The sequence below is a fragment of the Pseudochaenichthys georgianus genome, chromosome 16 (assembly GCF_902827115.2).
Source record: "Pseudochaenichthys georgianus chromosome 16, fPseGeo1.2, whole genome shotgun sequence".
NCBI classification, from domain to species: domain Eukaryota; kingdom Metazoa; phylum Chordata; class Actinopteri; order Perciformes; family Channichthyidae; genus Pseudochaenichthys; species Pseudochaenichthys georgianus.
Genome location: NC_047518.2, coordinates 31,477,567 through 31,505,314, shown reverse-complemented (window position 1 = coordinate 31,505,314; position 27,748 = coordinate 31,477,567). Strand labels below are relative to the sequence as shown.

Here is a 27,748-nt window from a genome sequence, read left to right as displayed (position 1 = left end):
GGAGGCGGTCCGGGGCTGCCTCAGTTTTTCAGTAATCGCTTTTCTGCTGCTGCTACCTCCAGTTAAATAGCTAGGACACCGGAGCGAGCAGACGGCCGTGTGAGGATATACTTTTTCGGTACCTTGGGATTACCACGCGGAATTGCAGCATCGACGGCCAGCCGCCAGGTAATATCGACACACACATTAAGCCGCCTCTAGTAACGTTAGATACGCTAAAAGTAAGTAAATGTCCCGTGAAAAGTGTCGTTTTTTCAGTGAAGAAGAAGGAGGAGGTGTTGGTGGAAAAGAGGGGGGGGGAGGTGGTGGATGCGTGGGACGAGTCTCCCTTTGTGCAGAGGCAGGGTCACTGCTCTCCAACGCACAATGTGGACACTCCAGAAACGGCGAAGATCCGCACATTTGGCCCTCCCGCGGACCGTCCTCCATCAGCCCCGCCGTCGGCTGTTTCGGACGAGTCTGGCAGAAACGCCTTCTTCTATGCGTCTTTTCATTGACTTTAAAACACCGTGGCCTGTTAAGCTGTTTTTAAAGAAAAATACCCCCTCAGCGCTAATGTAACGCACCCTACTTTCCGCCTCCTCCCCCCGGCCTTGTAATGTCAGCCAGCTCCCAATAATGTTTATGATCGCTTTGTAGGACGGCTCGGTTTCACACCCCCGGTCGACCCCTATTGTGTTTTTCCACCCCAGAAATGTTGATTTACCCGGTTTGACCGAACTATTTAAGTGTCTGGCGATAACACACACACATTTTAACTTGGATATTTGTGTGGAGTATCATGTCTCCGCATCGACCCCGGCTATTGCACCGGGTACATGTTAGCGTTGATGTCCCTATCATTACCGTGAACGCCCCCCGGGGAAGGCTAGCTGTCCTCTACTTCATTGCCTCGTTTTGATTCACTTAATATCACATGGCTTATATCTGTCTGTTGTTATATTACATTTCGACTATCGATACGTATCTATTTTAGCCGCTTCTTTGTCGCTTGTAAAGGAGTGATGAAGTAATCCGGGCAATTTTCCTCTTCACGGATGGTCTCTTCATTTTTCTCTTCTGATCTGTCAGCGATGAAATGTGGTGACTTAATCATATTAAGAGCCATTTTATCCATCTATTTGGTCATAAAACTGACCCAAAACCACAACAATTTCCACAATTAGTTTAAAAGGAAATGGGGGGCAATCATGACACAAAGGTTTGTTTTATAAATCTAGACCACTCACATAAAGCCTTCCAAACAATTAGCCTGTAATATATAATCCCCAATAGATCATTAGGTGAAAGTCTTATTATATTCTTTTTTTTACAAGGGATCCATACAGCTGTAATTCACCGCCCTGTAAGCTTTGACAAATGTCTTTTCATAAGCTCACGCTATCCCTGCTTGGCTCATCCAGCTGTACATTGATTAAATTAAACCCATCCTACTATAGCTTCCCCTCAAATCTGCACTGTTTGCTGAGAAACTGACAAACAATTTGCCCGTATCTCCTTTATAGTGGACATTTGCTTTGCCATTCTCACAGGTTGTGGTTTGACATTACTTTCCAGGGCCCACGATGTCCAGCGAAGTACAGAGACCGGACGACAGCCCCAGCACCAGCGGGGGAAGCTCAGATATTGAACAAAGGGAATCGGTACCACCTGAACAGGAGCGACAGCAAGAACTGCCCAAAAAGAAGGAGACCAAGATCTCAAGCAAAACCGCTGCTAAACTTTCAACTAGTGCCAAGCGGTAAGAAAAAAAACTGGCTCTGGAGAGCAGCATTTACACAGGGGTTGTTTGTTAAACTAAAGGCCTCTCCCCCTTGTACCCTGAGGGTGTGAAGTTATATAAAAATACTATAGTCCCACAGGCATTGTCATTTCAAACATCCATGCTATTCAGTGTGACACTAAACCCACAGAAAGGAGGTAACTCACACAGCTCGGCACTGGAGTGTCATCCGAAAGAGATATTCCAGTCTGTTTGAATGGGTTTTGCTTCATGCTCTGCAGCACTCTGCTCTTTCCTACACTGCCAACACCACCACCAACACTTTCCTTCACCAGTCTTAGCACTAATGCCCAAAAAAAAACAAGGCAAATGATTATGTAACCAGTTGAGCAAAGTGTTGGCTGAGGCCACTGAGTCTTTTTATTACAGCGACCAATGTTGAGAACATCTCCCTTTTGTAAATCTATGCTTCACTTAAAAGTATATTCTGTGAGGGCCTTCAGCCCGACAAGGGGCTTCATGATAGAGAGGCTTCTCTGTTGTTTGAAGTACCGTGCTTATATTAATGTGAGCTTAGCAGCGTTTGCACTGGGCTGCTCTTCACAGTCTGAATAATAATTTTGCACGGTTATCTGAAATTTCAAAGCAGTCGTGTTCATCCCCATGTTTGATGTTTCTTTTAATGTTGTGTATGCATCACATACTTATGACTTCAATGAGACAGACAACAACAAATAAAAACTCGATCTTATTTATGCTGGAATGATTGCTTTTCCTAATTGATGCTCTTCATATGGACAGCCTATTTAGTAGTTTACAACCAGCATTAATGATGTGCTCTGTAATCTGTATAGCATATTTGAGTGAAAGGTGAGATTTACCTCTTCAGAAGTTTAAGCACTGACTCCATGCTCTATACAGAATTGTCCATTCATTCAGCTTATATTCTCCTCTGGAGATTTGCCTTCTAAATATAGATTTTAACAATAACATTTTCTCTTCCAGGATTCAGAAAGAGCTTGCAGAAATAACACTAGACCCACCTCCAAACTGCAGGTAAGAAGATGTTATCTTTTCAAAGATTTTCTCTAATGACTCCTAAGCCTGTTTATACAAATGTTCAAGCTGTAATGGATGTAGACGGCAGAAATGTGCTTCTCTCTAGGCTTCCTGTCTCTTGAAAAGGAAAGGCCACGCTGCAATGCACTCGCTTTTGTCTCCATTCCCATAATGCTGTTGTTTGTGTTTTGTTTGAGATGGTAATCTAAGGTGAATTGGAGAGACTGTAGCCTATTCTGGCTTTGTTCTTGCTGCATAATGCACGCTGCAACCTCTGTTGAAAGCGCATCCTTTTTAGGTCGCAGTATTATGGTTGCAAATGAAATGTTTGAAAATGAGCATCAGTGTTACTTTAAAAGCTGTTTCGATTCTTGTGTGGTTCCCCCCTCGCTCTGCTGGGATTTACCGCAGACAATGGTTATTGTGTGCCTCTGCCGCTGCTCTCAGCCCTTTGAGGAAGATATATGGTTGCGAGCGAGTGGCACACCACATGTGCATCAGTCTCTCCTGACTTGACAAAGGGCATGCCTCTGGGATGTCGTGCTCAATCCTTTTTTTTATTAACTTAAAGAAGTGACACATTTATTGTCTGTGATGCTGTTTATAACGGCACAGTAATTACTCGACACCACACTGCAAATTAAGAAAGAAAATGGAGGCCGGTCAGTGTAAGGCTGAGGGACACTTGTGGGAGAAGCGGATGTTTTCCGGTGGATTGGCTGCATTCGTTCATAGGCACCTGCTTCAAATGATTAAGGAAAATAGATTCATATGACTCATCTGGCGATGTGGAATTACTTCACCCCAGACGGCCTTGTTTATTGCATGAATTAATCGCCCCTGCTGGGTCTCATCAGAGCCCCACCATCATTAACGATAAATATTGAGCTAACCTTTTCATTCTCGCTCACAGCCCAGTTTTGTTATTGTACTAGAGGCTAAACGAGATGTTGTTTTCCTCGAGGACTCTAATCTATTTCATCCACCTCCCCCCCCAAAAAAACTAGGTTGTCTCACATGGAGGATTTAGCTGGAGGACACGACGAGCAAGTCATTTGAAAGTATAATAATCACTAGCGAAAATTTCACAGCCATCGTCTTAGTGGGGTACTAGTTGCCTGGGAAACAATTAAGCTTCTTCAAGATAATCCTTTTCTGAGTGTGTGTGGGTGGGTGTTCCCTTTCTGTACACTACAAAATGATACTGAAATCTAATAATGTGTTTTCTCTGATGCAACCAAATAGATTATCCCTCTGTTAACAATGACAGGCAGAAGGGAGGTGGGGGGGGGGGTCAGCTGCCTCCAACATATGATTTCTCATGCAGACGATCACAGCACCATTTACATTCTCGCATGAATGAGTGCGCGCGGTGGAGCCAGTGTCGTCATTTGTATGCCACACGCTTCCCGCTCCCGGCCAGGTTAGCCTGAAAGGTTCTTCATTTCTCTCCCTGCGACAAAATGAAGTCACAGACTGTTGGTCCCCTTCAGGGGGCAGACGGAGAGTTGTGTTAAAGAGATTCACTTTGGCACATTCAACAAACGCTGCGCTGGAGGCCCAGGCGATGTATGTCCTCTCATCTGTTTCTCGGCTGAGGAGCCCCTCTCGCTCCCTTCGCCACTTTGTCTCGGTCAGAGAGAATATGCCGTCCTCATCACGTTAGTTAAAATCTCCTTCGTATCATGTACAATCTCTTCAGTATCGCCTTCAGGGCCGTGTGTGCGCGTTTCTCTCAGCAAAATGGAGAGCCCGGCTTCATGCCTTTCAGTGTGCTGAGAGCCAGAATGTAACTCCTTGGAAGTGTTGAGGATCTAATTTAAGGAAACATCTGTGGCAAGAGGTGCCTGTTTGATAAGTCTAATAAAACGCCCACGTCTTTTCTTCTGGCATCTATCTAAGGTTACCGTGTTAACCCTCAGCTGTGTTTTAATATCACCAACTGTTGTTACAATAACCTATCTGTGTTGATAAACCACACACTAGCTGATGTGTCCCGTCTTTCTGTGGCCAGCTAATATTAATGATGTTTAAGAAATCCCTTTCCATACAGTGTGACTGAAAACTGTCCTACGTTTAATGCTTTGTCACTTCTTGGGAATCACGAGCAAGTATTGACATTTGTCTCCAAGCTTTATCTCACTCAAAGCGTTGTGATAGCTCGCTCGTCACCTTGGCAGTTGTCATGCATCAAACGAACAGGAACACGTTGAAGCCCAAGAGGATTTGACATGGCAATTATTCTTACTGTCAAACACTTCAAGTATATTGTACAGGCAGCTTGTGCCTTCACATATATTGATATCAATTAAGCTGGATCTGAATGAACTGTGTTTTCCTGCCCTGTTGGTTGCACTAATATTGTAATAATCTTACTTGGAATAACAAGTGGATCAGACATGCTAAAAGCGGAAAATGACATGTTCATGATTTCCACTGTAATCATAATTTGTTTTCATGCTGTCACAAAGACACACAATCGTCTTTTTACTTGACAGGTGTAAAACTGTTAATACCTGAAAAATGAACCAAATGGCTTCTTGCATTTTTTTTATATCCTTCTTCATCCTAAATAGATTTGTTTTTAAGTTGACTGCCAGACATTAGGGCCGTAGCTAACATACATTTTGTAAGTGACGTCCCCAAAAATGCTTGTTTTGTCAAACTGCCAAAAACCCAAAGCTGTTTACTATGATCCCATAAATCTAAGAAACCTCACAATTTGAGAAGCTGGAACCAATGACTGTTGAGAATGGATTAAATGACGTAGAACAATTCATGAAAATAGTGGAGTTTGAGCTTAAGATGTACCGGTTACAATATTATGTCTGTCAAAGGCCACAGGAACAATGGAAGTGATTCTTGAACTAAAAGAAACATTGCTTCATTTCAAATTCCCGTCTGATCACATTGCATCTCCAATGTCCGATATGCTCCTGTCATAAAAATACTCCGGTCTACTTCTCAGTTCATATTTCTCCCGCATTTGCATTCCCATGCTGTAACACAAGAATTGTTATACCTTCCTTTGTGAGTGCGGTGCTGCGACTGTTGTGACCAACATTTCAAGCTGAAATCCAAACAAAGAAATGTTGACGTTGTTGAATTATCCGTCAGTGGTGTTGTACCTTACAGCTCCGGACCACTTTGCTGTTTGATGTGTTTATCTCCTCCTCTCAGATGGCCAAACGGATACTTTCATTACATAACAATGGAGTGATGGCAGAACAATATTCAGCTGCCTAAAACATAATGGTACATGTCAGGTTTTGGTTTCAAGCCATCAGGATTCAAAGCTGCTATTGTTCAGTGACGTTCAGCGTTCACAGCCGAATAATCCATTGCAGAAGTGGCAGGGATACCAATTTCTCATCTGAGGCAGGCAGCTGTAATACATTAAATGCAACGCAGCCACAACCCATGGTGCGCTTTGAGTAACAAGTTCACCCCCCTCCTCTGTCAAGTTGTCATAAATCATTCTGGGAAATATAAGAAATGAAAGTTGATAAGGTTGAAAGAGAGTAGACACAGCGTGGAAGTAATTTACAAAACCTAATCGCCGAAAAACTCCTGTAGTGCTTTGGACTTAACACACAGAGAAGGGTTTAACAGTTCAGGCCTATACCGTAAATTAAAGATCCCCAAATAGATGCAGAGTCCTTTTTACTCGGCAGGTTTGGTTACACATACCTTTTGACTAATAAACACACCTTTCTCTGTTTAGTTTTCACCCCTTATCTCTTTCATCACACCAAAGTGTTGTCACAGACAGGAACGTGTGTTTATAAGTGTGCCATAAAGCAAGTGTTCTTAACCGTCTCGACAGCGAGAGATGCTCATGTTCAAGATACATTCAGGGGCATCATTGTTTTTGCAATGTTGACACCACCTTCCAGGCTCTTTACATTTGGAGCATTATTTCAGTAAGTGTCGAAATCTTAAGCGTAACAGACCTATTTATTTAAGCTATAATTGGACCATCACTAGTTAAGGGAGGGGTTAAGCAAACTGTCAATGTGTTTGTATTGTTTGTCTCTTGCATCAGCTAACCTCAAATGCCATTCCTTCTTTAGTGCAGCTGTAATTTACGGCTCGTCTTTGGAACAAAAAGCCTTGAAAGTCCCTATATTTTCCTTGCGTGATGTAAGGCTCCCATGACGCCCACAACAGAGCTGTCACTCCCTGATGACATCATGCATACTGCAGGGAACAGCCTTTTTTTAACGAAACGTGCACACACACAGCTGGTTACTGCGTCCTACGTTTGCTGGCTTAGAGCCTTGACATGATGCATCTCCATCATCATCAAGTCTCAGCAAGAAATGAGGCGCTCTTCATCGCAGGTTCTGACCTCTAATTCTCTCCTCGCTGATGGGATCATCTTCATGTCTGTGATGGCTGCATATTAGTTTGTGCCCTGGGGGATTATGTGCCAGTGACACACCCAGCATCATTTTTCACAGCGTTACCATTAAGCACAGCAGGGAAGGTTATCAATATTCATGAGGGGGCGGAGGCATGAGGACCGGGGGGGGGTCTGCGATGAGCTGCAGGAAACCTCCTGGGTATCCAAGCCGATCACTGTCTTCTGCATGAATTACTTTGGGAAAGATCTTTTAAAATGTAATTTCAAGATAAACAAGCCATTGCTTAAGATGAGACACAATTCTTCTTGGATAAATCGGCCCTAATCTATGTCTTGTTCCATAATCACAGCTTTATAAATATGGTTGACTTCTAGGCACCCATCTGTGTCTGAAGCTGGCATGTTCCTGAGCTTTCTAGGAATGTCTTGTCCACTGACTGCAAAAGCTAAAAACCTTCGTGAAGGCATCGCGTCAGAATCGCTTTGTTCACAAGCAGAATAAATTAAAAGGGGGCTTCTTTGAGGCGTTTGTGTTAGAGCATATTAAACAGGAAGGTTCAGAGGGTAATCGGGTCATTTGAAAAATACATATAGGATAGGATATATATATGGCCTCAAATAAGGTCCAAGAGGGTTTTCAAAGCAAGTAATTAAAAAATGTAATACTTGAAATGTATAGTCAATATGATCTAGAGCAGAGGTGCCCAGTACGTCGACCGCGGTCGACGTACGGGGCAATGCTGGTAGATCGCGAGTCATTCATAAAAAAAATCCAGCTCCGTTTAAAAAAAAAAAAAACATCTCCGTTAAAATAGACAAAACAGGTTTTGATCCCTCCTCCCTTGGCCTCCGTGCCACTTAATTCAGGAGTTTACTTGATTGACAGAAAAAGCGACCTATCGCTTTCCAGTCTGTTAACCCAGAATGCAAAGCGATACAAAATCAGTCAAGTGCCGGGAAAACTCAAATTAAGTTAAAGAGATAAACAAGAGACAAACAACAAAATGAGTGCGGGACAGAGCAAAAAGCTAAAGACATACCACTTCCACCCAGAATGGGAGGAAGAATATTTTTTTGTGATGTCACATTCAAAGGTTATTATGTGTAAAGCAAGCGTCGCTCTGCCAAAGAAAGGTAACGTGGAGAGGCGTTATCGGAGTGTTCACAAGGCATATGACGGCGACGTCCCTCCGAGTAGCGAGTTGAGAAAGAGAAAGGTCATGTATTATTGCTACACAAACATTATCTCGCAGTCTTAGTGTCGCCAACTCGTTTCTAACATGCAAAAAGACAAACAAATGCGTCTATGGTCGGTGTATTTTCGACCTTTCCAATCCAGACGAGATCTCTCTCTCCCCCGTCTTTGTGCGAGGGGGCGGGGCAGTTACACACACGGCTGCTACATGCAGCAACACACGGCGGGGATGGCGGAGAGAAGCGCTCCAAGGTGTGGTTAAATGTTACTCGTCTTGAGGTGGACAATGCTCGTTGCCAAGAGTGTTTAGCATGTGAGGGCGGTAACACGAGCAATTTCTCTAAACATTTAGCAAAAGTGCACCACATTCAGAAGGAGGAATGCACCGGGTTCGACTGTCTTTCTAGCAGCCCTGTAGCCCCCCCATCCACGAAGAACGTTTCCACGTCAGGTCCTATTATGTATGCTAGCAGCAACACGAGTTAACTCAACTATACAAACATGGGTTAATGATTAGAGGTAACTGAGTTACTCTTTATTTTGTTAAAGTGTCAGCTATTCTGTTTACAGTTCTGTCATCAGATTATTTAATACGATTTGTTAAAACATTGTTGTTTCTTTTGATGTGAAATATTATTTATTTAATTTAAATAAAAAGCAATGTTTATTTTGTTCACAACTTGTTAATTTAATAATATATGTATTTTTGAATCAAGTATTCATCTTTACTGTCTTCATTGTTAGTTACCACATGCGTAAAACAACCTCAAGCTAAATCTAAAAGTTGATGGCTAAATAAGAGCGCTTGAGAAATCGTGCAAGGCATAATAGTCCGAATAGTCGATTAATCGATTATCAAATGAGTCGTTGGTTGCAGCCCTATTATCCCATGTATAAATAAAACGTGTTATTCAGCAACCCTTGCAATTTGGGATTTTATTTTTGGTTGGTAGACCTCGGTGAGCTGGTCATTTCAAAAGTAGCTCACCAGCCAAAAAAGTGTGGGCACCCCTGATCTAGAGCATTACAATATATCACCTTTAAACAGGACTGCAGCTAAATCTCCATTATGGTTTTATCAAATAGTTGCTTCGTTGACGAAATGTCAAAATAGGGTCACATTTCTATTCAGAATTCTGAGTGACGTTTTCAAAAGTTTTGTTTGTCTGACCAGCAATCCAAACCCAGAGTTATTTAGAAAAGATCTTGTGAATATTTCTTTGCTTAGATAAAACAAGGAGTAAAAGATGGGTTGGTTAAAGAGAAAAGGGGACCCTCTTTTGCAATGTAAAAAGCAGCAGTACACCGCTTGAAGTACTAAGGTTTTATGTAGTAATTCACTGTAAATATATGATCTCTTAGATAAATATAAGTGCCCTCAAAAGGACAGTAAGACTGGATTATTTTGATTTGTTACGGCACCTTTGACACGTCTGCTGAAAATAATTTCCTACCTGAGCAAACTGAGTCTGCCCTCATCGTTTTTTCTCCTCACACAAAGTTGAGTGTAGAAGAAATAAATGTGCTCCTATGGAACGACGGTAACATACGCTCTCCCTCTGACACCAGAGTTGAATGTATCCTTAATGTTTTGCACCGCGGCAGTTGTTTGACAGCAAACGCGGCCTGCCTTGATTCATGTCTGTCATTGAATTCTCAATGTCCTCATCTGTGAGGTAGTTTTCTGGCAAACATTTGGTTTGCAGGGAAGCCGAGCATGAAGCAAGTGGAGATTTTGCGGCGTAGTGTTGCTATTACACTGCCAGTTTCAGAGAAGCAGTTCAAGTCGTTCAGAAAGACTAAATGGTAATCTGACACGAAAGCAAACAGAAGACTCTTTTGGCAACGGAGGAAATACAGTAACTCGCAAGTAAACAGTTTGGATGAGATCATATCAATCCTCCTGAGAGATCTCCAAACCTGATAGGTTTCCCCCTGAAGTCACAAATCATAGCTCCTGCCAGGACGCTACAAAGTGTCTTGATGACATATATGCAGTCTGGAGGATGAAATGTTAACACTCTTGTTGTAAATGATGAAATGAATATAAAGCGATGAATTACATCCTAAGGAAATGCCCTTTTCCCCTGTGCTGATTTGTTTAACCTGCAGCTAAAAAGTCTTGTTCCATTCGTCTACCTGCAGACCTGAGGGCTAATATGGTGTCAGGGGAAAAGACCAGCGGAGGATCGGCTGCACAGCAGATCTGGCAGCTCCTTCTGATCACTGACCTTTTGGTAATAAGTCCATTCCCTCGGCCGAGAGCCAAATGTCTGCCAGAGGACTTTAGTGGAAGCAGGATGAATAGAGTCTCTAATTATGGCTGAATAGACTTTGGTGCAGGACTGTACAATTAAACATATTAACATCATACTCTGGACTCATTTAGTTTATGATCTGCAACAGGCTGCAGTTTAGTCTTGAAGGCAAAACAGTCTTTTAGGCCGTTTCCTTTCCTGAAGCCGTGTTCCTGTGAATCCCTGGACTGCGCTCCAATTTGCATGTCAGCACAAAATCTAGCCTGTTTTATTCAAGCGAGCAAATGTTGATTATTACCCTTCAACAAGACACACATACCCACTTTATTCTTTTAAATTCTTGCTGAAAGGATTTTTGAAAATGCTGCTTTGGTTTAAGGGTCACGAGTCTCTCATTATACCCAGCTTTTTGAGCCTCTTTTATTATTAGTTGTGTATTTTGGCCTGGCCTGCAATGCTTTGTTGGCTAAGTGATGTTTTTATGACTCATGATGTTGTGCTGTTTTTTTTTTTATGCAAAGCCTGTGTGTTGTGGAAATGCTATATGCTCTGCATTATTCATCTTCAGCCACAGGCAAACATTTGCACAGCATCAGACGCTGGCTGCCTGTAACAGCTCAGATGTGGAGAAGAAAATGCTTACCGCACCAAAAACCGTGTTGTTCCTCAAGCATCTTGCTGAATTATAAAAGGAAGGCAAAGAAAAATAAACCAATCCCCAGCTTTTATTTAGGGTTTGTTTGTGTGACATTAAACCTCAATGAGGACAAACTTCCTGAGTGAAAGGCCATACTTCCTTATTTCAATACTGACTGCGGTTTAGATTGATTCAGCCCAGCATGCGAGGTTGCCCTCCTGTGAGAATAAAATGGTGCTATTCCCTTCAAATCTAAAAAACATGCAACCACCTACTCAACCATTTCCCCAATTGCTGGATAAACCATCCGGTCAGCGATTGCAGTACTCATTGTACACATGAACAATAAAAGGCTTGATTAAAAAACAAACCATGTCATTTGAGACGATAAAGAGAAAAGAACGGAGGAAGGAGGTGTCACCTCGGCCGTTGAGCTGCACAGTAATTGGTCTTGGGGCTCTTCCACGGTCGGGGGGGAAAGAAGATTGCTTCATTAAAGTTCCTCTTCTGATAACCGCAGCAGCCCCACTGACCGAAAAGAAGATCTTAACTGAATGACGGTGCCATTAGGATAAAAAGGGCCCGTGGGGAACCAACTGGAATGGCGAATAATGCAGATAATGGCTTTATTTGTGCATGATGGTATTCACAAGCTCCCAAACATACTGATTCACATTCAATTACTGGTTTACTCTCCTCTTTTATTTATCAGCCCCATGGTGCACTTATTGGCTCAGGCAGCTATTTACCTGCTCCCGTCAACAGCTCGCTGGGTGACAGGTTGCTTTGGGAACACACTGGAGGGTTTCTCTCACCTTTTGATTTTGTGATGTTATAAGTGATATTTTATCTATGTATTCAGTGTAACCTTGTCTTATAGTATCTAACTCTTTGGTCTTGAAAGCTTGCTGCAATATGTTTGCAGTTTCTTGGATTCATGAGGGTTACATTGGATTCCAACAGGGACCAGTTGTTGTTCTTTTCATACCACTCTTGCCGCATGTGTCCATCTGTATGCTCGGTATGTTCCAACCACTCATATTTTAACAACATTATTACCAAGCATTGGCATTGCTTTGTCATTTGTATTCTTCTTTTATCTTATACTCTGCTGAAAAAGTGCTTAACAATTTGTATTTCACAAAGCACGATGACAATTAAGATTAGACCTGTGCATCTGTCCGAGCAGCCTTTGGAGATTATTGTCATAGAAATGTCTTCCTGTTAAGAAATCAATACCAGCATCAGCTGCAAAAGGTGGCATACTGTATTTGATGTATTTGACCGGGTGTGAATGCTTCTTTAGATAAAAGGTTTTACTTGTTTTTTATGAGGAAATCCATTTCACAAATGGCCCAACATCAGATCTTTTTAAAAGCCTGTGAGTTACAGAGCTAGTTTATTATAACTGGACAATAAGAAGAAAAAAAACCTCCTGCATTTTCTTGCGTTCTTCAGCCTACTGTGACTGCTGCCTCTGCGTTCAGTCTGGCTCTAACAAGACTCCTCTTTGAAGTCTTTCCAGTGAGCTCTACGGAGCGGTTTCTTTGACAGCGGACAGGCCACTGTAAATTGTTTGTCTAAATGAAGGTTTCCCTGAGACTCTTATTACTACCACATGCACTCATTTTAGGTAAACAAGAGTGTTTGTTCATGCTGTTTACCTACAACTGGGCTTTTGACTCCCGCCTGTTTTTATACCGGTTGCTCTCAGTGTTGTCTTTGATGTAGGAACTTGAGTTTATTCTGCTTTGTCATTGCAATCTGCTCATCATTGAGTGGATGTTAAATTCCCCAATTGAAATAAGAAATCCATGTTTGCCTATTTATGAATCCCTGTAAATATGCTCAGAGTAGACCAATTTATCTTATTAATGTAATGATGAGCGTCACAGACCTGTCCCATGACTACATGGCTTTATCAACTTAACCCCAGTCCCGATGCCTTTGGAAATTGGCTCTAGGTGACGAGATAGGTTAGAGAATTTGCGAAGATTAGTGCAGCTCTCATGCCGCTAGATAAAGGTTATCTTTTGCATTGGCACCAATCTGCAGATTACCCTGCCTATGAAATAAAGCAATGTGGATGATTAAATGGGCACCCCGGTCCCAAACACTGCACAGTATCACGGGGAAGAAAGGTCATTCAATATATATGGAAATTATTACTGTTGTCTGTGAATATGGCTACAGCTTGGATAGGTTTCAGGAATTGAGAACGAAAGGTAACTATTACAAAGTAGGTCTGTGGTAAAGTGTCCCTTTTTATATATTTAAAAAAGGTTTCCTTATTCCACCTCTTCTGCAAACTGTCTCAATGCAGTCTCGGGTTTCAAGGTGTTCAATCTTACTCAGCCTTGTGTGCGATGATGAGTCTTGAGGTGAATCACTGAGCAAGGTCAGTATGGGATGCAATTACTCTCTTCCTCACAGGTTCTACAAACACAAGTCTATGACTGAATCACGGTGATACTACTTGCTGGGGTTGACTACGTTTAGTGAAGGACCTGCGCTGTTGTTTCTATTTAAAGGACCCCTATTATACTGTTTTTCATCAATATATTATAGGTCTCAGATATATACAAAACATGTCTCTGAAGTGTTTGGCTCCAAACACCAAACAGATCATTGTAGCATTACCCATAATCCCCTCTGTTTCAGCCCTGTTTCAAAAGTGTTGATTACTTTAGATGAAAATAAGGAGCCCCTCCCCACACCCCTCTGTGATATGTGGTTAAAAAGAACACAATGTGCTCTAGGAGGAGATTCAGGTGATAAGGTGTGGCGGGGGGGTTACCTTGGTTGGTGATTGGCTAATGGTTACACAAGCCAAACAATTGTTATGACATCATAAAGTGGCCAAAATCTGATCAGGTTTTTATATAAATGGATCGGGACAAAAAGTGAGCGAATCTTTTTTCCTGAACATTTCAGAATCTCTTTCCACAGAGTTGATGTATAAAAGACATGAAAAAGGGGATTTTGCATAATAGGTGACCTTTTTAAAATAGGACTAAGAGGAACTGTAAGGCAAAAACCTCACAGAAAGAGAGCGGTGTAAATCTGTGGTTGGACTCTATTTTGGTGCCCCGTTGAAAAGGAAGCAGCCCAGCTGTCGGAGTGGATTCCTACATGAGCGTAATCTCTGAGGACAGGGCAGTGGCAAGGCTCTCACAGACACCCGCACACTAATGTATCCCAGACTCTTGAAACAAATGACCTAAATACTCACAGAATCAAGGCATTTGGCTGACAGAGCACTGCAGATGTATGTTACTTACACAGAGGTTAGTATTATTACAGCCTCCAACAAAGCCCATAAGCAGCACTGTTACACCAGTTAACGTCATGTATTTGTGCTGAGCACATCTGTCTGCTCGAAGAGAAGATTGTTTTTCCGTAGAGAGAGGGGGGAAAAGACGGGAGTGACACAGAATATTTATCTGACTCGCTCTCAATTTCAGGGCTTTGTGTTAGATTGTTTTTCTTAACGACTTCCCATTGATTCAGTGCTCCAATATTTCAAAGCCAAATGAGGTCTTTGCAGCAGACAGTTGCTCTTGTGGAATTAAAATGCATATAATGCTTTAATTAGCCAATGATTACTGTGAATTGAATATGTCAGTTGTAGTGCGTAATACTCTGCATAGCTATTAACCAGGGTCAAGGGATCATCAGCTATTTAGCTCCTGTCATTAAGCATGCATTAATTAAAGACTGGCGAACGCTTCCCATGCAAACACTCACTGATACTGCAACGCTGCGCTTTGACTCGAGCTTCTCTCGCACCACTCACCTCTGCTAAAACTAATGGCCAAGCAAGAGACTGTCAGATCCTGAATGAGCTGGCCCTCAACCAGATGCAACAAAGCACCACAGGAACGCCCAAGCCCGCGGGGGGAGGAGGTCTCCAAGCAACAGCCAGCGGTGGCATGCACATTCAGCTATTGACTTAGCCTTTATCCACAGCCCTTGTGTGGTTGTCAGATCCCCTACAGCAATCTCTCTGCTGAGCGAGGGCCTCTGCCATGCCCGCTCAGCTCTATCCTTCCATCATGTCTAAGTTATTATCACGGCTACAAACTCATCAGCCTCACAAGGGAGCGAGCACCTGCTTCTGTGAGAGATGTATGGAAATGCAATAGCCAGCCGTCTCTGACCGTTTTGTCAGGGAAGCGTTGGAATAGTGTAGCGGTAATGGAAGTGTTAGCTTGAGGTGTGTGTGTGTGTGTGTGGGTGTGTGTGGCACAGAAGTGTATACACTAGGGGAGATTGCTTCAGCGTGAAGAGAATAAGCTGCGTATGTGATTTTGTCAACACAGGAAATGTTGAAAGTAATGTGTTGAGGGTTGACGAAGGATCACAACAAGTTCAGCAGATATTTGTCAATTAGTCAGGGGCACACTGCCTAATTACAAGCCAAACAAGACTTGCTTGAAATGATTATATTTGTACAATATGTCGTCCGACCACATCTGAAGTGTTTTATAGCTGTTCTAAGCGGCCACAATCAAAGACCGGGTGAAAAGGCGGTAGTCAAAGACAGCAATGAGACGTGATACTCATTCAAATATAGGGTTAAGGTGTGGACTTTAAGGCAATCTTTCCTTCATACTCTCTTATATATTCAACAACTGCCATAAGTGATTTTGTGAAGAATTAAAATATAGACCATGGGAGAGAAGTTTAATCTTTGCGTCCACGCATCACATCTGCACGCCTGGCCGTTTGTAAAATTGAATTATAATTATGCTTTAAGGCTGCCTGTTCTCAGTGGGCATTCAGAGAGTAAACGTTAGGTGGTGTTTCAGATGCATCGCAAACCCAGAGACTGTATTTTACAATTGTTGTAAAGGTACCCAAGGGTAATCTCTTGAATCTTCCGTCAAGGCAATCACAAACGTATTTGTCTTTCAGATTTGGGTAATGGTAATTATATTAAAAGTAGTCGCATCAATTGCTCCTTGGCTCTAAGTAAAATATTAATTAATCTGAAAAGGGCTTATAAATATTAATAATAACAATAATAATGCAGTTGGACGATTTCATTAGTTTGTCAGGGAACTCCTCTGACTATTTGAACTAACATTTCCTCAGTCAACAACAGCCTTTCTAGTAGGTCATTTATTGAACACAAATGTATTTTGGCAACCCGACATCTTCTGTCAAATCTCCAATCCCAGCAAAGGCTTGATGGAAATATTGAATCTCTCTGCTTTAATGTAACTTCTATTAAATAACACAACAGAGGAATGTAGGAACAGCTGAATATGACCACCAGTTGTACTGCGGTTCCCCTCACTTTATATTGTTATGACAGGCTTTCCAAGCACAAGTAACTGCTGGCTATCACATGTCCACATCAAAATGCAACACAGTTTGTTTGGAAGAGAAACAAAACCAGGTCATGTAAGAGTAGCATTGTTTGTTCCTGCCTAACGAATATTGTTATAATGTTTAATGCACACATATTCTTTTACACTCCATTTGACAGCTAATACAGCAAACACCCTCCATGCGTTTGGTGGAAGTGATCAATTACTGCAGTACCAGTTTAAATATTAGGTGTACAAAGTAGGGGTGTAACGGTTCACAAACATTTCGGTTCGGTACGTACCTCGGTTTTTAGGTCTCGTTTCGGTACAGCAGAAAAAAATTATCACAAAACATAAAATATATATATATTTTTATTATTATTAAACTGTGAATAATGTATTCACTCAAATAAATACAAAATAAAATAAACATTAAGTTGCAGCATTTCGATGAACTGAAATCATCTGTATTTGAACTGTACTGTACTAGTACCTAAGCAGCCAGCTTGACATTGGGCTTGTCATTGCATTTTCATGTTTCTTTTAAGAAAAATGTACTTGTCCACGTTGCTTGCCGAAAGGGCAGATCTGCTGGCACTAGCAATGTCTCCTGCTGTGGAGAACACCCTCTCTAGGGACAGAGGTAGCAGATACAGCCAGGTCTGAACTTTTTGCGAGTGGTGGAGGCTTAAATGCTAGTGGGAGTTGGGTTTGCACTTCAGTGATTTTTCTTTTGGTACCGGCGATATTCACGTTCGGGTGATGCCTTTTCAAATGAGTGTGCAAGTTTGATGTATTGCCAGCCGCGTAACCAATTTTAGTTGAAATATGCCGACAAACAGCTTTGGTTCGGTCCACCTGTCTTTGTCCGTCATCCTTGTACGTAACTGCGAAACCAAAATGTTCCCAAACCGGAGACTTCAATGATGCTGGAGGATTTTCGAGCTCAACTTTATCTGCGTTCGCCATTTCGACAGTTCCTCAAATTACTGACTAAATTTGAACGTATCCCTGTGACCAGCTCTCTAGTATGCCTCTCGTCCAATGAAATGACTTGCTCGCTCTATGACGCGTTGAACCCAATGTGAGCAAATTGCTCTGAATGCTGCGACGCAGCACCTGAGATTACTTCCAAAAATGTGTTCACGTTCTCAATTTTTTACGGTTAACGTTAGATTTGTTCGGTACACACGTGTTCCGAACCGAAGGGCCCGTACCGAATAATTTCGGTACGTGTACCGTTATACCCCTAGTACAATGTACTCCATATGCACAAACAATACCCTGTGTGGTCCCTTTACATTCTTTGCTTTTGTTATTCTATTTTACTCTTACAAAAAAGATTCTCTTTGTGCCTGGAACAACAAGTCTAGATTGGCGACGTCCTTATCGCCAGTGTATTTTTGAAGTAATTCCCCAGAGAAGAAGTAATCATAATTGGCTAATTAAAGAAGGCTTAAGAGAGGGGCAGTGTGGAAGAGTGGCAAAGTAGATTAGTGGAAATTTGCATGTGCTGATACTGAAGGAGGAAGGAAATGTCTAAAGTCTGTCTTCTATTTATGGAGGATGATCTGTATTTCCGAGGGTATGCTTGGAGCCAGATGCTGCTTTTAACAGTTTGCTGTTTGAGGTTATTTCACAGGAGATCTCCGTCTGAGATTATTGGTCTGAATAAAAATAAATACAACCGCCTTTAGTGAAAGCAAACCCTGTGTGTGGGGAAGTTAGCTTACACACATTTGTAAGCACATCTGCCAGTAAGCTAAAGGTTGGCGATAAACACCATCCCTGGTAATTACATGAAATCATAGCGATTGTTCATTGTCCCGGGCTTTGTGATCTGGACATTGTCCCGGTCTCTTCATGGCTCTGTGCCAGCTCAGGGTCTTACCACAAACAACAATGGGGGAGGGAGCCCTTAATATGGAAATGGAATTAATTACTGGGCCTATACAACAGATGTGACCTTCAGCATAAATACTCATCTCATTATTAGAAAAACTCTTGAATATCAAATCATGGTTGCTCTTGTTGGCCTGTAAATATATTATTTTGTTCAAGACTTTCTTTCGATCCTTATTGAATTCCCAGTTATACGTTTTTAACTGGTTCACCGGTGTGCTTCAGTCACTCCAAACAGCAAGTAATGTATTCTCCTTATCAACATTTTTTTAAAGATAATCTTAATCCTACTAAAATAGCCTTGAACTGAAAACCCTCAAACCTCCACGGCTTTAGCATTCCCTAAATCTCCATCATTAACTTGTCAGAAGCCGGCATTTACCGCCTGAGCTGCTCCTTCCCCCAAATCTCTGTCAGCCCTCTGGCAGTTGGAACACCAGGCGGTGGAGTACAATGCTCTGTGCTGATGAACATATTAACGCAGCTTTTGTTTCAATTTTCTAGCGCTGGCCCCAAAGGAGACAACATCTATGAGTGGAGGTCGACCATCCTGGGACCGCCGGGCTCCGTGTACGAGGGAGGCGTCTTCTTCCTGGACATCGCCTTCACACCTGACTACCCCTTCAAACCCCCCAAGGTCAGCATCAGCCAGTAGACATAACTGTGAAGATGTTTGGATGTTTGAGTAGCTGGCCAAGTATCAACATCCTGCACAGGGCCGAGAAACGCAATTTAATGATCTGAAAAATCTATGAAATTAAATTGTATTTACATTGCCCATTATCACAAATTACACATTTGTTTCAGGGGGCTTTCCAGTGTCTACAGCATAAGACACCCTCTGTCTTTCCCAGCAGACAAAACAACTCTCACAAAAAGAGAACCCACAATTCATCGGGAAAAAATGGAAGAAGCCTAAATGAGAGCAACAGAGCAGGGATCCCTATTCTAGGACCAACAGATGTACAATAGATGTTGGGTGTATAGATACAAAAAGATACAACATAGATAACCCAAATAATAATGGAATAGTATCAATGTAGATGTCACAAAAACTTAAAAGTGCCTACACATATACAACACATTTTCTTTCATCACAGACACATATTAGACTTAGACATACTTTATTGTCATTTCAACAAGACACAGTGTACTATTAAAACGAAATGTCGTTGTACTGGCTTACAGGAACAGGACAATATAAAAACTTGTTAAATTGTACATATAAATAAATAATAGTGACGTGGTGCTGATAAAGATAAAGTGTGCGTTTAAAATATAAAGACTTACTATACATATAAATAAAATAGACATACTATATAGAAAATATGTGCCTTTGCACAGCGTAATGTAAACCTAACCATATTCACTTTATATCCGTTGTTTCTTGTGCAGCTCCATATGATCATGTGGATTGTTATTACCAGCAGATACCGAGCAACATTAGCATTCATCTGGAGTCACGTCCCTGGCCACCTGATGAATTGTTCCAATATTCACCATGCTTTCATCTCCTGAGAAGAAAGGTTTAGCTTTTTAGTTTCAAAATGTGACACGATGTTTACCACCACCTTTGTGTGTCTGCCGTGTGATGCTGGGCAGGTAGCAAACATTTGCAACACTGATGCATTTATCAGTGTTCTCGCTGTGACGGCTGCCGGCTGGGGATGAAAACCGAACTGATGAGAGCAGTGAGAGCGAGCCGGCACACTGAGCTAGAAAATGCTGAAATTCAGGAGTGATCTCTTAGTCACGGTAGTCATGTGATCCATTTATGATTAAAAAATATATAGATTTTGAGGGTTTTCACTTAGATTTTAGTAAATAATTGTAATGAGGAAGGGCTACTGAAACCACAAAACATCACACATTCTTCTGATGTGCAGGCCGTCTCCTTTCCCATGAATTTTAGGCTTATCAGAACAGACTCATTATCTGTCATTATATAGGTCATGTTTTTCTTCAAGTAGCCCTGTGACAGACTGGAAACCTGTCCAGAGTCTACCCTTCGTCATGCCCTGTGTTTAATGGATTAGGCTACAGCACAGACTTTTTAGAATGTACAATATCAGGTAACAGTTTGCAAATGTAAAGTTATAAGATAGGATCCTACTTTTTTTTTTTTACTGGTTTACATAATCATGTAGGTCCAGACATCTCTCTTCCATTCAAACGAGTCTTGATATGAGTTAGAAAACAGCAGTGAGAGACAGACACGATTTTGTATTTATTTGTGTTTTCTAAATGAAAGATAGTGTCCTCGAAGAGATGATATGCACTGCTGAAACCCAGAGGGTGGTGATGACTTGTTAGCTCACATACTGATGGCATACTTCAGTTTAAAATCAGTATTGTATGTTGGGGTTGTGACAGGGAGTGACGAGAATTCCACAGCGCAGACAGATTGCCCCAAGCTCAAGGTAATCCCACAAAAAAGCCTATAAGAGCCTGTAAAGTTGTGTAATTATGAGTCAGCTTTTTTCTTGCCAAATCATATAGTTTCCTCAGAGCCTGGAAGCAAATGTTTGATGGCCGAGTACAAGTCAACTCGAAGGCACATAAATGGGATCCTTGGCTTTACAGGATAAGCAGGTACAGGAGATGAATGAGTGGAAGGCCTGATGTAGGCTGACTTTTATGAGCGACAGCAGTATAAAGGTGAAAGTAAGTTAGGAGAGCACATTACATCACACTGGTGAGGTGTTCAGGATCAGCACTGCAGCTTTTTGACACTCTACTGCTTAATTTGCATTTTTTTTTACCCTTTCTTTAACTATTGTCCTGATTTGAGCTCAAATCCTGTTCAATGCTCAGCGTCTATTTGTTTTATGTGGTGAGAACTTAAGGGATGTCTCAACACAACGCAGACTGTCAGCACCAATCTCCCTTTGGTTTGCGGTGCACCCCATTACCCTTTTACTTGGCCTTCATTTTCTCCTCTGTTACGGACACCCCTCCCCATGTTCCCTTGCCCTCCTCTCTGCCTCTCTCTCGCTCTTTGTGCTGTGTAACCACCAGCTCTGTGTTTGACAGCAGACTCAAACAAATCCACAGGCTCCGGACCAGCTTTTTTGTTGCCAGAGGGACTCGAGTGTTTCCGCCCCCTCCAATACCTCCTAACCCTCCGACACACTGTGATCTGCAGCCAAACCCCTCCACACACACACACACACACACACACACACACACACACACACACACACACACACACACACACACACACACACACACACACACACACACACACACACACACACAATACCTTCGGCCAGTAGCTTCCATACACTCCCTCTGTATAGAAACGCTCCACTGAACCGCAGTTACTGAATGCAGTCAGACCTCAGGCTTTGAATATCAAGACTCTAAAATACAAACAAAAGATGACAAGTTTGCCAGGTGGATGTGTTTCTGTTTCTGAACGCAGGCCAGGAGAGGAGCTCTGTGCTCTGTTAGGCGCTGGGGGTGGGGGTGCAGTGTTGGTTATTTATAACGTCCTGCCCCTGTGTGATTTTTGGGAATGCCAAAGCTCATTAGAGGTTTCCTCCGAAGGGTCAGCGAGGCCAGATGTTGGTGATTGGAGCAGCGGAGGCAGACAGTGGTGTCAAGTGTGAGAAACCAAACGGATGTCAAGCTCAAATCTGAGCCGAGACAGACGGCAGACGCAGCAGTGGGCTGGTTTGTGAGGGTGTTTGAGGTGATCAAGGTTTCCAATAAATCACTATTTGTTATGGGTCACTGTTTGAAACTGTGTGGTGTACTGTGACCAGTGAAGGATTTAATGTACACTTGGGTGTAACAATGGTGTCAACAGAACTGTTGTTGTGTTTTGATTGTACACCATGCTGCCCTCTGTTGGTCAGATGTATTCAAATATCCTGAGAATCAAAGGTGCTTGATATGAAAGGCGTCAATGCTGTTTTCATACCCAGAAAAGGAAAATCCAAATAATACAGGTTTCACTTTTATAGTCCTTTTATACATGTGTGGCTACATACACATGAACTAATATTGTTAAATGGCCATCAGTGGAGCTATCAAGAAGGTACATTACTCCGTTTGAATATAAGAGAAAAATAAGGTGATCATCCCCTATAGCTTATAGGTTGAATTCAAACAAAATATAGTAGTGTTTTTCACAACAAAATGTGAAAGCCAATTGTTTGAATTCAAAGCTCTCCTGTTTCCTAAAAATCCACCTTTCTCTCAGTGACACTCGGAAAAACAATAAATCACTCAAATTAAATTAAACCACTTTGATTAGCAAACGTTTAAGCTTCTCAAATGTTCTTAGTTTTCTATAAATTCAGAATTATTTTCTTCTTAGTTCCAGTAAAGAGTAAACAACTATTATTATAGATATACATCCTTTCATCTATGCACCACAAGTGCCACCGTTGTGGCAGTCCTATTTTCTTGTATTTGGCTAAATTGAGAACATTCTGTTTTCAAATCTCTAAACTGTAGTATGTTTGTTTTTGCAGGTAACTTTCCGTACGAGGATCTATCACTGCAACATCAACAGTCAGGGGGTGATCTGTCTGGACATCCTGAAGGACAACTGGAGCCCCGCCCTCACCATCTCCAAGGTGCTGCTGTCGATCTGCTCCCTGCTCACAGACTGTAACCCAGGTGAGATCTCCAGCTCTCTGCACGACCATTTTATGTTTATATTATGATAATTTAGTGACGTTATTTTGTCTCTTTATCCACCTCCTTTTAAAGTTGTAATGTGTATTGTTGCTGAAGGCGGCGTTTAATGCAGTCAAGAATAATGTTTCCAGACTGTTAAAAGTGTAGTAAGTACCGTAAGCCATGACCAATTGAAACCCTCATGGTTTCTCAATGCCGTCTAACACTGACAGATCTTTGGCACAGTCTCTGGGCTGAAGCTGTAAATAATAAAACCACATTTTCATAGCCGAGAAAAGCAAAGGAGCTGCTGATAGAGCAGCTCCACAATGAAAAACTAATGTCATCCTGTCATATACCCTAAATATAAGAAAACTGATGATCTGTTTAGGCGTTTTTTGGCTTAAGAACAACATATCGTGCAGGCTGGAGAATTAAATTACATTACATTGCATTTAGCTGACGCTTTTATCCAAAGCGACTTACAATAAGTACATTCGACCAGGAAGACACAACCTTGAAGAAAACAGAATCATATAAGTACATCAGGTTTCATAGAATGTGTGTGAAAGAAAGTCAGCTCGGGACTTTGTGAAGGGATAATTGGGTCAGTGGTCCACCTTGTAAAGATGTAAGATGGCCATATATGTGAGCATAATGGGAGTACAGAGAATTAACCTGCAAGATGGTGGTTTTATTGTAATTTTACTGCCTTCCCTTCTCCCTAGAGTCTTTGCTGCTCCTGTAGGGGATTGTCTCAGCCTTTAATATGATTAAATGGCTATTGATACAGCTGAATGTGAGACAGTGTAATCAAGTCTACTTGAAGGTCTCCAGACCATAATAAAATGAACGCTGCGTCTCTCCCCCAGGCAAAAGTCTTTACAGTTTAGAAACTACATGAATCTGCTATATGATCTTGGATTAAATCAAATGGCATTTATATCTATCATGGTTAATAATAATGAGGAGGAACTTAAAGAGCCTGTGACACCATCCCAACAACTGTTGTGCAATGAAATATTGGGCTACTAGTAATCTCGAACCGTCAGTTTAAAAAAGAAAAAGCGATACCGTTTCGTTAAATATCAATAATTTCGAACATCGCGGGGAAATTCCTTCACTCATTTTGAAGTTTTGGGGGAAGCCGGAAGTGACGTCAATGCGGGAACGCTTCGAGAGCCAAACACGGACAAAGTGTGTCGTCATGCGTAGAAATGGTGAATTACTGAGTTTAGGCACGTTAATAACGTTTTAATGAAGTTGACTACAGTATATTCATATTTGTCAGTGCTTTCATGTCAATTCGGCGACATAAACATAAATGATCGTGGTGAAGATGATGATTACATTAGGATTAAAAATCGGGAGTGAGAGCTGCTGAATTTCCTCCCGTCGGATGTGATATAAAAACAAATCGATTATTTTTGTGGTTATAAACTCAAGTGGATGAAACTACATTTATTAGTGCTTTCATGTCAATTCGGCGAACATATGATACATTAAATGATCGTGAGGATGATGATTAAAAATCGTTTGTTTGAGCCGGTCTGCATTTACTGATGAGAAAACAAACCGATGCTTTTTGTAGTTGTAGTACACCAACGTGGATTAAACGTGTGTTTTTTTACCACAATGTTGGGGAAATTAATGGATAAAATGCACGGATTATTATTATTATTCCCACTCCGATCGGGACACTAGGTCCACCGTTTCCCCGCAGCGAGGCTCCCCCCGTTGACAGTTTACGTGGGCTGGGTGCAGTGGCGGACTGGCCATCGGGACGAATCCCGATGGGCCGGTACCGAAGTGGGCCGGTCGGATAAGTAACTAGCACATCCCCCATAGGCGGCGCGTGAGGCTCAGGTTTGAGAAGGCTAAATAACTTCTTTTACCTGACGCTGCCCGCCTCCGGCGTCTATAGAAAAGAGATCAACTCAGTGTGCGGAGTTTAAATCTCTCAAGTCATATTACAGGATAAAGGAAATACAGTTTAAACTGCCGTATGCAGAGGAGACGCCGACGTGTCGCACTTATCATTCATATTACATCATCAATCAGATCATCGATCATATAATATCATAATATATCATATATTTCCTTATCTGAGTCAGCTTCTCCAGCCTCATCTGGCCGTGCAACACTCACAGTGTCACAGACTGGATGCAGAAGTATTATTTAACACATTATGTTGACGAAACACTCGAGACAAATGTAATTAAAGTCAGATCCACTCGTGTTTTAGACGTGAACGCGCTCTCAGCTGGAGAGAGAAACCCTGGCTTGATTTACCGAGTTGATAACCAGCGTCGTAGGACCGCTTAGCGAGATCTCGTTTGTTAGTTTGTTGTTGTTAGTTAGTTTGTTACTCAAACATATCCAGGGTCTGTTCAACTGGCTTCGTAGTACAGGGCACAGGTGGCTAGCAGCGCTAATGTCAAAGACACAGACATTATACATTATATTTGTATTTTACATCCCCCACTCCCCCCGTTGACAGCTTACTAGCGGTACCGAAGTGGGCCGTTCGAGAGTCCCGGGATGATTTTTAGTCCCATTCCACCACTGGCTACATGACCGTATGATCGCCCATATTGACGCACCTCATTCCTAAACTTAGAAGATACAACATAAACCGATCCTTCAGCCTCATATGAGCTCTCAGACACGTTCAACATTAACCTGTCATCGCTGTCTGAGCTTGCTGCTGTGTGCGCCGTCGTGCGTTTACATCTGACTGTATATATATAAAGGTTTACATGCAGATGCTGGGATCCTGGACGGTGCAGCTGGAGCGCTGTGCCCGCAATGACGTCACCCATCATTTGGCGGGACTTGAAGAATCCGCGAGAAGATCCAGAAAATTGACAACATTGAAGGCAGATTAATGGTTATCAAAGTACAAATATCCAAAATCAGTTCAGTAACGGTTTTCAAGGGGACGATATGTACTCAAAGTGATGGGTTTGGATGATGGGGGAAAACCGTGTCACAGGCTCTTTAAAGGAATCAATTTTGACCATAGTTCTAATGCTCTTTATAAATAGTCAAATTTGCAAATTGTACAATTAAAGGAATCTCAAAAAAAGAGGATGGCAAAAATGGTCCTGACATTTTCAAGGATGTAATATGCGCTACAATAGTTATAGCTTGTTGATGAATGTTTATCATGTACAAAATGTGTTGGCAGATTTATTATATTTGTGTATTTATAACCAATACAGTCCTTGTTGGCAAGTTTCAAGAGCCAATAGAAAATGTTGTTATATAACTCATCTTCTCCCTTGCACTAACGTTTACTTAATCTGAGCCTGAGAAGATAAAAATGTTTGGGAGAGTTGTTTTTGTTAACAGTAGCTCCACTATTTGTGACTCCTGCTTAGTGATTGATGATCCTTAATGATTTTAATAATTTCTCTGTTTATTTACCTTTCAGCTGACCCTCTGGTGGGGAGCATCGCCACACAGTACCTGACCAACAGAACAGAGCATGACAGAATAGCCAAACAATGGACGAAGAGATACGCCACATAGACTACCAACCACCCCCCCCTTTACCTCCCTCCCCCCTCACTGTACCTCTCTCTACCTCTCTCTCTCTCACCCTTAGTCTGTCAAAGCACACTCACTAAGTGCAACGGTAAACCTGCCCTCCTTTCACCTGTCTCCTCTTCCTCCTCAACCCCAACATTTTATCTACCTTTTCTGTGTTCAAAAAAATAATCAAATAAGACAAAAAAAATGTTCCTTTGTTCCTTGTTGACTTGAAAGCTTCTTTTTTTATACAAAGAGTAGATTGGGATTTTTATTTTTCCAATATCTGAATGTTGGAAGTATTGTATTGGAGAAAAAAAAAAAAACATATTATAAATATCATACGCATTGTCCTTCAGCTATACAGTATGTATTCTCATTTTCTTAGTGGCACCTGGAACAAACATGCAGAATATATGCTTTTACTTTGTTTTCCTTGTTTTGTATTTGTCATCAATATGTTTTCTGCATGGAACAGGAAGGTTTAAGTCAATGGATCCTTCATGCGTTTTAACTTCCTCTGATTTTGTTTGTACTGTATGTATTTTTTCAAAGGCTTTTGAGGCAGACCACAAAAGTATAGGTCTGCCTGTGAAAGAGGCAGGACTTGTATATTTACTGGCTACCCGCCACCTCTGCAATTGCAGAGTGGTTTGTTGTGCACTTGTATTACTGAAGCACCCAATAAAACACACTGTGGTCGGCTTGTGAGAAAACGCTCGGCTCTGTCTGGGATTTGTGTTTGACTACAGCCTCAAATATTTACACCTCTTCACTGATCTTCTAACACAGCTCAGGACAGCTTAAAGTCTCACACGCCGGATTGTAAAACTTTACAATCTGAAACATCAGCTCAAATATAATAAAGTTCTTATCAGATGCCTGCTTTGGTAGCTCATTATGACTCCTGCCTTATACTGTAGCTTTTATTACCTCTATCTAGGAGGTGTGATGTTTTCATTTGGTTCTCCATGATAGTCTGTGATTGTGTTTAAACTATAATCCAGGTCTGCGATGTCTCTTGTTAGTTCCTGAATAATATATATTTCAAAATAGTTTTTCAAATACAAGGCCTTTGCGTTTAAAAAAAGCTGCACAACTAATGATATTCCCACCAGGCTTTGCTGTAA

General features: G+C 41.7%; 1 protein-coding gene across 2 annotated transcripts; it reads left to right on the top strand.

Moving 5' to 3' along the window:
* Positions 1-27,358, top strand: LOC117461453 (ubiquitin-conjugating enzyme E2 E2). Of its 2 annotated transcripts, none has more exons than XM_034103320.2 (6): positions 1-168; positions 1,533-1,741; positions 2,729-2,779; positions 18,960-19,092; positions 22,937-23,084; positions 26,521-27,358. In XM_034103320.2, exons 2-6 carry the CDS (start codon positions 1,566-1,568, stop codon positions 26,616-26,618), a joined length of 606 nt encoding a protein of 201 aa, XP_033959211.1. In that variant the 5' UTR covers positions 1-168; positions 1,533-1,565; the 3' UTR covers positions 26,619-27,358. The 2 variants fall into 2 exon arrangements, with proteins under 2 accessions (XP_033959211.1, XP_033959210.1); XM_034103319.2 differs by having other exon boundaries at positions 3-168; positions 1,558-1,741.
* Positions 27,359-27,748: the final 390 nt, after the last annotated feature.

Bases quoted from the DNA above. Each gene is read 5' to 3' on its own strand.
- LOC117461453 (XM_034103320.2), top strand. From the start codon at position 1,566: ATGTCCAGCGAAGTACAGAGACCGGACGACAGCCCCAGCACCAGCGGG. The intron at 2,780-18,959 runs GTAAGAAGATGT...TCAATTTTCTAG, and splicing joins GACCCACCTCCAAACTGCAG to CGCTGGCCCCAAAGGAGACA. The intron at 19,093-22,936 runs GTCAGCATCAGC...TTGTTTTTGCAG, and splicing joins ACCCCTTCAAACCCCCCAAG to GTAACTTTCCGTACGAGGAT.